The 10,820-nt window shown below is 46.6% G+C and overlaps 1 protein-coding gene across 10 annotated transcripts in view; it reads right to left on the bottom strand.

The window, feature by feature from the left end:
* Positions 1–5,719: 5,719 nt before the first annotated feature.
* The window catches only part of Osbpl3 (oxysterol binding protein like 3), a 165,373-nt gene continuing 160,272 nt past the window's right edge, over positions 5,720–10,820 (bottom strand). For all 10 annotated transcript variants that reach the window (XM_060380014.1, XM_021631085.2, XM_021631093.2 and 7 more), the window contains one exon: positions 5,720–9,578. In XM_060380014.1, coding sequence (XP_060235997.1) covers positions 9,482–9,578 — 97 coding nt within the window. In that variant the 3' untranslated portion in view covers positions 5,720–9,481. The remainder of the gene's footprint in view (positions 9,579–10,820) is intronic.

Here is a 10,820-nt window from a genome sequence, read left to right as displayed (position 1 = left end):
CGCTGTGCACACAGGCACGCGTTTGTCATCCCGGTGCTGGGGAAATGGGAGAAGAGTATAGCAAGTTCAAGGCCATGCTGGCCTACATGGCGAGTCATAAGCCAGCCAGGGCTCTATGGGACCTGTCTCCCAAAATGGTTTTAAAGGTTGAAAGAGACATTGGGAAATCCAGACACATTACTGGCCCCTTCAACTCACCATTCCAAACCAGGTCTGAGACTCTGTGCTAAGGATGAGTAACTGTGAGTTTCTAGAGGCCACCGTGGTGGATGAAGTTAGGTATTTCTGAGTCTCAGAAACAGGAAGATGTGGGGAAAGGCACAGAGTCACATGTCCATCTAGCACCAGGAGCCAGTCTCTGGGCTTAAGTGTTGTTTTAACTCTCCATAATAAGGAAATATAAAAATGATACTAAAGACGAGAAAAGTCCTGAGTCCTTCTGTGTTCCCCGTGTCAGAGCGGGGAGTCCCGTGCCACCCACACCCACACGTCCAGGCTCTGCAAACTCCAACATCGCAATCCTAAATCTCACCCATTTCCTGACCAGGTCTTCAAGACTTCACCAAGATTTGCTGTTTCGTTACTGAAAGATACAATTGCAGTTAGTGCCTTAGTGAAAACCTATGCAGCAGCCCTAGTTCTGAGAAGCAATTGGGCATGGCTGTCAGTAGCCATGGCATCTCCCTGTTCCAGTCTGATGTAAGCCTTGCCCTTCACCATCTTAAAAGATCATAAATTCATTTGTACCTATGTGTGTCCAATGTTCCCTCACAGGCTCGTGTATTTGAACACTTGGGCCATAGCTGGCGGCACTGTTTTGGGAGGTTGTGGGACCTTTGGGAGATGGTGCTTGCCTGGATGAGATGGGTTGCCACCTCAGGCCTGAGCTGCCATGCCTTCCTCACTCCAGTGGCCTGTCCTCACCCGCTCTAGAGGCACAGTAAGTCCTTTCTGCTATCACTTCTACTGGGTATTTTATTACAGCAATGAGAAAAGTAACAGATGCGCCACTCGGTGCCAAAGCTCGGCCTCTCTCCATCTTTCGGGGGCCTCTGCAACAGCTGAGGCTGTACCTTCAGAGATGGCTCCTGGGCCTCTCTGCGGGGACTCCAGCCCTGTCACACTGTGCCAGGCCTCAACTGCTCCGCACAACCTCTTCGTGCCTTCAGAACCAACACTATGCGGGAACCTCATACACACTACCAAGTTCTGTCATGATCTTGACAGCATGGGTCCCGTCTGGACCACAGTGTCTGTGTGCTGAGCCTGAAGAAACCCTTCCCGGAAGACTTCACCTCAATGATGATGCCCCTTGGTAATCACAGCTGACTTCACAGGCCCCGGCTAACGAGCCTCCCATGTCTCAGTGAGGCAAGTTTCACTTGAGTGCTGCCGCCTCGTTAATCTCAGCTAATTCGCCAGCCCCGGCCACACAGAAACCGCAGCTTCCCCATTCAGAATTTCATCTCAACAGTCCTGAGAGTCTCTGCTTCCCTCTGAAATTTCATAAGCCAGGCCGCTGCTGACTGCATTTCTCTCAACACACGGATCCTCCAGGCTCCCACAGAACAACCCCTTCTGTTTTGAACACTCAATGGCTTTTCCAGATCAAATAACTTCTCCAACCCTCCCCCCAAACACCATGGTCGGGGCTGTCACAGCAAAATTCCATGATCTGGGTACCAATTTCTATCCGTAACCTAAAGCAGCTTGGGAAGAGAGGGTTTATTTCACTTACACCTTATCACCCATCCCTGAGGGAAGCCATCACAGGAACCAAAGCAGCACTGGCTGCTCACTGCTTGCTCTCTGCTGCTTGCTCAGCTTGCTTTCTCATACGACCCAAGAACACCTGCCTGGCAGGGTACCACTCTCAGGACGCTGTGCCCTCTCATTATCAGTTATCAATGATCAATGGAAGGGATGGCTCACAGTTCTGCCCACAGGCCAATCTGATGGAGCCAGTTCCTTACCTGATTGAGGCTCACTCTTCCCAGATGACTCTACCTGTTTGGGCAAACCGACAGAGTAACCAGCACACCCAGGTTGGCTTTGAGTGTTTAGCGGCCTTCCTGAACCTCGGCTTTCTGAACACTGGGGTGATGGGCACACATTTTCCATTCCTTATGCTTTGGCTTTTTGAGGCAGGATCTGCTCTGTACCCCAGGCTGACCTGGTATTCACTCTATATGTAGCTACGGCTGGCCTCGAAGCTCATGGCAATCCTCCTGCCCCATCCTCTAGAGACATGTATCGTCACCACCATGCCCAGTAAAAATTCCTGTTTCTAAAACGAATGAACGTAAACATTTTTATTATTGTTATATATGACTTTATAATTATTTACGTTTTAACCATTTAAAAAAGTAATTGTGTTAGTTATCTTTCCCGTTACTGTGATAAAGTATCTGAGGTGCATACTGTGAGTGAAGCAAGATTTTGGCTCATGATTTCAGTCTCCGCCCAAGGTCATTTGACCCCATCACTTTTGGGCCTGTGGTAAAGTTTAAGATCACAGTGAATGGGAAGTACTTAGCAGGGGGCACAGTCACTTCACAACCCCAAGGAGCAGGAGAGGGAGTGGGGCTCAGTATCACCTTCCAGGACCTAGCCACAGTGACTTGGCCTCCTTGTACAGGCCTCACCGCCCAAGGGTCCCACCACTTCCCAATGGAACCACAGGCCTTTGGGGGCCATTAGGAGACAAACGGCAGCAGTAGCCATGTATCTTTATGACTCAGAAATGAGTAAGAAGAGCCACGGTGAACAGTGTATGGGGTCTGGGGCATCTCCGGACTATAACGAGCTAGATTCTTTGCTTGGGGTTAAACTCTTGGATAAATGTGAAGCATGCTATGTATTTTCGTCAATCAACCCAAAAGGCCAAGACATGGGCACTCTGAAATCGTCCACATTGGTGGTCCTTCTTCTTGAGTGCCTATGATGCTTCAAAGCCTGGCCCTATAAATGATCTGAACCCCAAAGCACACTGATGGAGTGACAGGCTGTTAGGGACAATCCAGAGAGCAGAGACAGGAAATGTCTCTTAGGCGGTGACTCTTTGGAACTCTGGCTTATTGTTGTTTTGTTAAAGATTTACTTATTTTCATTTTATTTGTGGAGTGTTTTCTGCATGCCTGCCAACTCTTGCCTTTTCTTTTTTTTTTTTTTTTAACAGCCAATTATTTCTTTGAATGTTCTCCTGGGAAGAGGCGGGCTTCTTCTGTGGCATCACTGGCTCCTTTGGGGCTAGCCTTGTGGCTCACTCACACTAATCAGCAGGACCCCTCCAAGTCAGGACCCAAACCCTGCTTCCTAGAGCCACTCTTGACACACCCCAGCCACCAGTAAGCCTAAGTGTGTTTCCTGGCTTTGACGCAGGTCCCAGGGAGTGGAATGACGGGACTCACTTATTTTGGTTAAAAAAAAAAAAAATTCTGAGGGCAGGGAGTCAAACTCCATTTAAGAGCATATGAGGTTTTTTGTTTGTTTGTTTGTTTTTTTAAAGAAAAATTACCATATCTTAGATCCTCTCCAGCTTTGCCCCTCTGCTGTCCTTAAAGGCCAGCAAGATGGCTCACGGTTAAGATGCTTGCTGCTCTTCCAGGGGACATAATATTAGTTCCCAGAATCCTTGCCAGCTAGCTCACAACTGCCTATAACTCAAACTCCAGAGGATCAGAACCCTTACGGATTTCTACAGGGGCCTACACACGTGCCACACACACACACACGTATAAAAATAAAGTCTGTGGAGAGAATGAGAGATTGATTTTAGGCATGAGAGACCAGACAGCAGACTGAAGATACATGGCTAAGGAACTACAGAGGCCAGGCTACAGGAAAAAGTGGTCAACAGGATCTTTGGACCAAAAGCATTTGTACTGGTGTGCCAGGGCATGATGATGTAAACAAAGGAATCCCAAGTGCAGCGGTTTAGTCACGAATGGAGGACTTGTTTGCTTTGTTCCAGAACGCTGACCCCAGATACGGCAGCTCAGTAGCATAGGTTGACCAGTTATCTGTTTATACGAGACTGCAGCAGCTCCGGGTCAAAGTGGGATGAGTTGTTTTGCCTTCAGTCTTGGGCCCCTCCTTGCTCTTCCCTCTCACTGAGACCCAGACTTCTTCCAGATTCGTCACCAGTTTAGAGGAACTTCCATCACCTCCCCCTGAACGATGTGGGTAACAGAGCCTTGTGACCACACTGTGATAGCTGACTCACCTACTGGCTTGCCACCAGATGGTGGCTTCTGAAGGTGGAGAAATGTCTGGGTTTAGAACCCTTTCCTGCTCCATAAATGTGTTCCCAGGACTCTGTCACACCAGCAGCTGGGGCCTCCTTTCATGTAGCCCTTTTGAAAAGTACCTCAGAAATAGCATGGGCACGGAAGCACACACCTGCAGTGTCAAGAGAAGCCCAACTGCAATCCAGTCCAATCCAATCCAATCTAAGGTCGCCTAGTTTCCACTTTCAATTTTAAAGATGCTATAATACCATATACAGAATCTACGAAAAGAAACTTGGTCTTAGCAGCATGACAGTTCTGTCTCAGTCCTGTGGTGGTGTTAAAACGCTCATCAACACAGTGCCCTGGGCTGTCTAGGTCTGAAACACCTGGGTTAAAGTGTGTGTGTGTGTGTGTGTGTGTGTGTGTGCGCGCGCACACACAGATCTATACATACATACGTGTGAATTACTCCCAGGACTCTAACTAAATTTAAGAATCTTAATGTCTTTTCTAGTCCATGAGCTTTAAGGACAGTGAAGAAAAGCTTCCTCCCAGCTCATTAGAACCATTACACGAATGGTTGATTCGAGATGTAGGTGGGGCTAGCTCTTCTAGCCAGTTTTGGGTTGTCTAACAAAGCGGCATGGACTCCAGAGCCATACTCCTGCCGGTGTCTTCGTTTTGGGGGAGCTCCATCTGCCACTGAGGCAGTCATGGCTTCCTGCCTTGTTAATCTCCCCTGCTTCACACTTGCTCTGAGCCCTTCGTGTAATTCTCTTGTATCTGTTGGGTTGGGCCATGTTCCCTGGAAGAACTACTCTGAAGTGTGTGAGTAGAACGCCAGCCAGGGAGATAGTCCTCGCTTCCTCGCTCCTCATGACAATGACTACCAACACACTGGCATTTTATGGGTGTAACAAGAACATGACTAGAATTTTAAACTAACGGCTTGAAGTGTACTGCTCCAAACTGTCTCCTCAGTTGTCTGAACCTTGGAGCTTTAATAGCAACTTGAGCATACAGTGGCCAATAATTTTAAATTTTCTTAAGCTGCTCTTCAGGTCTCCTTTAGAACCACGTTATTCTAAACAATGCTGGGAACACACCCACTTGAGCCAAATGAAGTCCACTCAGTGCTCAGGGATGCAAGTTGGATGGGAAGATGGAGCAGCCACAGTCTGTCTGACCGCACAGGCATAGTCAGCACTCTGCCCCTTAATGTTCTGATGCACACAAAATGGCATCTCCACAGCACAGTAAAGGTGAACAAAGTAGGGGCTTGCTTGGAGTAGAGGTGACCCCCCTGGAGCTCTTAGTGGCCATTCCAAGGGCAGGGCATGCTGGGAAATGCTTGCCAAGTTCACCGTCTCAGTATCTGTCACTTCAGGTGAGCAGCTGCGTTCTTCCAGACAGACTCCAGGCAACATCCTGCTGTCCCTCCCATCAACCACAACTATTCACAACCAGGAAAGACAAAGACAAAGGCGGCCTTTGCTATGTTCTTTATTTTCAGTCAATGAGCTACAGAAGGGAGGAGAGACAGCAAACTAAAAGGAGCTTTTGGGAAAGCCAGAGGGGTACGGTAGTGGGGTAGGACTTAGATTTTACAAATGGTTAATAGAAGAAGATTTACAAGTATCATATCCACCCCCAGAATGCATATTCTCTGGGGTAACAGAGGAAGATAAAAAAATTCATCATGAATGAAATAAACGAGTCACTTCTGATCGCTGCATCCCCAGCTTCCAAAAAACAAAACAAAAAACTGGCTTGCACTTTAGACCACCTCGATTTGCAGATACATGTTTGATATGTGGATTTCCAACAAAGAAAAATAAACAGATCAATACAAGACAGAAAACGGAGCCTGTGAAAATAGCTTGAATCTGCTAGCAAAAATAGATTTATGCTGATGTTGATATCAAAACCAAAGACATTCAAATAGATGCTGCCCGAACACTATAGCTCCTATTCCTAAGGTCATGAGAGCTACTTAGAGCTCTTATTAGTAGCTAGAGGGTGGGAGGGCACAATAGCTACCACAGGCCCCCGGAGAGAGCTTGCAGTGTGCACAGTGGGCCTTCATTGGAAAGCAAAGCAACCCTTACTTCTATTTTTGGCTTGCCACCTCTAAGGGTTGAGTAAAACAACTCATCATAAATCTGGCAAATGCACATGACAGACCACGCTAGAAGGCTGAGCCAATGTTTTATTGGAAGTAATTAAAAAGAGGATATGAGGAAAACAGCAGCCTAAATGGAGCTAACAGTTTGTGTGGTTTTCACTCAGAGGCCCCCAGAGGCCCTGGAAGACTTGGGGACTGCTGAGGCATTCTTGTTACTTAGCAGGTATTGTTTTTATGACCTAAGGCCAACCCCCATCAGTTTAGAACAAGACCACTCCTGAGTCTAAGTTGAACTGCATCTGTTTAGTTAGTACCAGACTCCCCCTGGTGTCTGGAATGTGAACTGCAGCTATTTAGTTAGTACCCAACTGGCCCCCACCCCATGTCTGGGAGGTGAACTGCCCCTCTTAGGTACCAGAAGGATCCTAGGATCCTAGCATCAGGCACTGCAGACGGAAGCTGCACCGAGGCTTTTTATCACCACCATTGAAAGACCAGCCTTCAGGCATCCAAGGACCTGTGGAGGGAACTGGGCCTCTCCTTTGCAACACTGAAGATGCTCATTCCTTAATGTCGCCTTGCAATCTGGGGCAGTGAGTACTGAAAAGGGAGTTAACACATGAAGTGCAGCATGTGGTTAGCACAAGGTAACACTACTGGGAGATTATCTGTAACTTACCATAATCTTGAAATGGGGCAGTTAATGCGGAGCTGAAACACGCACATCAAACGGTGCAGTGTTTGGTGAGATGTATCTGAGAAAGAGCCCAGGAAATTACCTCAGTTCTCAAAACAACACCACAGTTCTCTTTTCCTTTTGCAAACACACAAGCCCTGGATATACAAACTTGGTGGAAGGGTGTGTTAGGCTGGATGGGAGGAACATAGCAGCCTCGTCCTTCCTGAAAGGAGTTTTAAGATTCAAGTAGCAGCACGCAGGCCCAGATTATCTGCATTTCAGAAAGCCCTTTATCAAGACACTGGTGGTGAATTGCAAAATTCACACATGGCTCTGGAACATATTCTTTTCGTTCCCATCCCTGATTCAAGTAAGGTGACTACAGAGGTGACGTTTGGGCCAGCAGTTTATGTGATTCCAAAATAAAGCTTGAAGTCAACAGAAATCACACCATGAGATAATTTAAGAAATTTCAAACAACTGGCACCATCAGGCCATGCTCATTCCAGTGGTACATTTTTTATTATTTTTTGTTTGTTTTGTTTTCATTGTTTTTACTTCTTCTTTGAGCCAGGCTCTCGAGTAGGCCCATTTAACAGTCAACGTTACCAAAATCCCACATTTATCCTCTCATTGTGTACACCAGATTTGTTTCCCCACTGAGACCCCCTAAATCTACAGCCCTCTTCCCATGTCTGTGAGCAGAATGTGGATAGCGCTTGAAAAGGAAAAGAACAAAACAGCAACTGAAGAATCGGGCTGCACCGTCCAGCTGTTTAGAAACGGAAATGAAGAGTCCCACTGTGTTCATCTTGATGTCTCCATAGAACAGAATAAAAGAACCAATATTTAATGAGCTGTTTAAAATGACAAGACACTTGTAGGCTCCAGAGACTACTGGTTCCCCTTCCACAGTCCGCTGTGAAAACTCGGTGTCATCCAGTTGGTTATGTGCTGTGCCGCAGGTCCACTCTGAGGCTGGTTCTCTCCTTGCGCCTTTTATGTGGGTACCGGAGACTGCCCTCAGTGCCAGGCTTACCCGGTAAACGTATTTACCTGCTGAGCTGCTGTCACGGGCCCCCTCAAACAAATTCTACAGAAACCTCTTTCCCTGACCATTGCACACAATGTTTCATAGAACAGCTACAGACATTCCAGCCAAAGGCTTAACAATCAGGCTTTGGTTTTAAAGTGCTCTGGGCTGAAGTCAGAATTGTTTTGATGACACAAGTCAGCTACTTCATACAGTCTAATATCGTGATTTGACGGAAGACACAAGAGCAGCATTTTCCCTTTGGTAGCTCCTATCTGAGACAGATGCAGAACTCAGAGGATTACGAAAGAGAAGAAAGGAAAGACGTAAGACCCTTGCAGCTTTCTCTGGGGACGACACAGAAGAATGCTTGACGCTTGTCTATAAGGCAGATGGTCAAACTGTGTACAAGGTTGAAAGTACGGTTCTCAGTAAGAGGTAGAGAATACCAAAGCTGCTCGGGAGAAGGACATGCCAGGTTATTTAAAGCCACCAGTGACTTGGCTGAAGTTTGAGAAGGTCAAACTGCTGTGGGCTGTTACCGTATGACTTATACTAAACAGGAGACATTTTCATCCACAACAGGGTCCCAAAAGGAGGGCTTGCAAACCAGGGGTTGGGGCAGGAAGATGAAAGTAGTTTCTTAAATTGTCAAGGATTCCGCTCTCACTGAGTAAAAACGAAACGCCTGCTGCCTCCCCAGGACGCGGTCAGGACACTGAGTTAAGAAAGACTTTTCTGATTACCGCAGTGTCTCTAAGGGAGGGAGCGCCAACACATCTACAGGGAGAGAAAGCTTCCCTTTCCAGATGGGTGAGGCCCACATCTCCGTAAAAATACACTTCCCAGTGACCTCAGACAGATTCCTTAGCCACTAAAATGCAAATGAAAATATTCTTGGTACTTCAGCACCAGCAGACTTGTTCTGTCTGAGCAACTCAAGTGCTGTCTGAGGCAAAAAGATATCCCAGCTACCAATTAAAACTGGATAGCTAGAGCATGGGTGAGCAACCCTGGGCGTTCTTTAGTTCTTAATGCACCTGGGAGATTTTTTTTCTCCAGTGTGATTGTATAAGGCATAAATTTGATTCCCCCCCCCCTTACCTTTGGAAAATTAGTGTTAAATCTTTTCTTAACCCACACATTAACATTCAATCTTTCATTTTTATTAAATAGTTTATATATAAAAAAGAAATACCGAGGTGTTCTACATTCATATAAACAATCATTATAACACTTGAAATTGTAAAGAAACTTACTGAAGAAAATATATACTTCAGTACTTACAATGCTAAGCTAAGCACAAGCCCATCATTTTAGACATTATCTCTTAAACATACAGACACAGGTGTGTGCTGCTTCCGGAAGCAGATGTGGAGAAGTTCACTAATATAGCTCTCTTCATTACTCTTTCACCACAAGACAGGATGGTCCAGTTTGGAAAACCCAAGGTCTTTCCTCAGTTCAAGGTAGGTTCCGTTGCTCACCCAAGAGTCATCGCTGGATTTCCTGGGAGAGATGAGACAGTTTCTTGCAGAACCTGCTACCACCTCCTCCGTCTCCCTCCTCCCCGACTTCCTACCCTCATTCCAGACCCATTCATCTTTCCTGCTGTTTGAGTATTTGAGTGGTGCTGGCAGCCATTTCTTTCTTTTGACATTTACTTCTTAAGCCCAGAGGCTGGGAAGGTGGTGCTTCTGAGAGGACATGTGTGTGTGTGTGTGTATGTGTGTGTGTGTGTGTGTGTTTGGTATGTGTCTGTCTCTCTGTATGTGTGTCTATGTATCTGTCTGTGTGTGTCTGTCTCTGAGTGTGTATTTGTCTCTCTGCATGTGTGTGATAAGTCTCTATATGTTTCTCTGTGTCTACATGTCTATCTGTCTCTGTGTGTGTCTGTCTCTCTGTGTGTATGTATATGTGTGGTATGTGTCTGTCTCTGTGTATGTGTGGTGTGTGTCTGTCTTTGTGTGTCTGTGTATCTGTCTGTGTGTCTGTCTTTCTCTGTGTATGTATACCTGTGGTATGTGTCTCTGTGTGTCTGTCTCTCTCACTTTCTCTCTGCGTATATGTGTGTTTGTCTCTCTCTTGTTCTCTTTCTCTCTGTGTACGTGTGGTCTGTGTCTGTCTCTCTGTGTGTCTGTCTCTCATTCTCTTTCTCTCTGTGTATCTCTCTGTGTATGTGTGGTCTGTGTGTGTGTCTCTGTCTCTGTGTATGTGTGGCATGTGTGTGTGTGTTTGTCCACCCTCTCTGTGTACTGTACAACAACAGAGCTGGGCTGGCAGCCACCACATTGGGAGCGACTAAACACTACACAGTCAACTTGGTTGATCAAAGTCTATGTTAGCATAAAGCCAAATAGAACAAAACAAAAAGGAAGTAAACACCACAACAGTTTTGAGAGAGAACTCTTGGTTTCCTATTCTGGGGAAAGAGACCCTGCTACACAGATGGACATTCAGAAGGCACAAAAGGAAACAGAGCCAATGCTTCCTGGGCAGCCCCACCTCCCAGCCTCGTCTGCTCCCAAGACAGTAATGTTGTCAGATTCCTTCTGCTGGACAAAACTCACTCACGTGTGCTACACAGACGCCTTCTCTCCCTTTCACAGTCCCGGGCAGGGCTCCACGCTTTGGGCAGTGGACACTATAGTTGCTACTACAGACCATTCACACAGTAAGGTGTGTGTCCGCCCTCACTGCTCCTCAGTAAGTCAGCAAACCAAGAACAAGGACCCAATCAGCCTCCAGTGC

Source organism: Meriones unguiculatus, chromosome 3 (assembly GCF_030254825.1).
Source record: "Meriones unguiculatus strain TT.TT164.6M chromosome 3, Bangor_MerUng_6.1, whole genome shotgun sequence".
NCBI classification, from domain to species: domain Eukaryota; kingdom Metazoa; phylum Chordata; class Mammalia; order Rodentia; family Muridae; genus Meriones; species Meriones unguiculatus.
The sequence above is the reverse complement of the archived record's forward strand: the minus strand, read 5'-3'. Positions and strand labels throughout refer to the sequence as shown.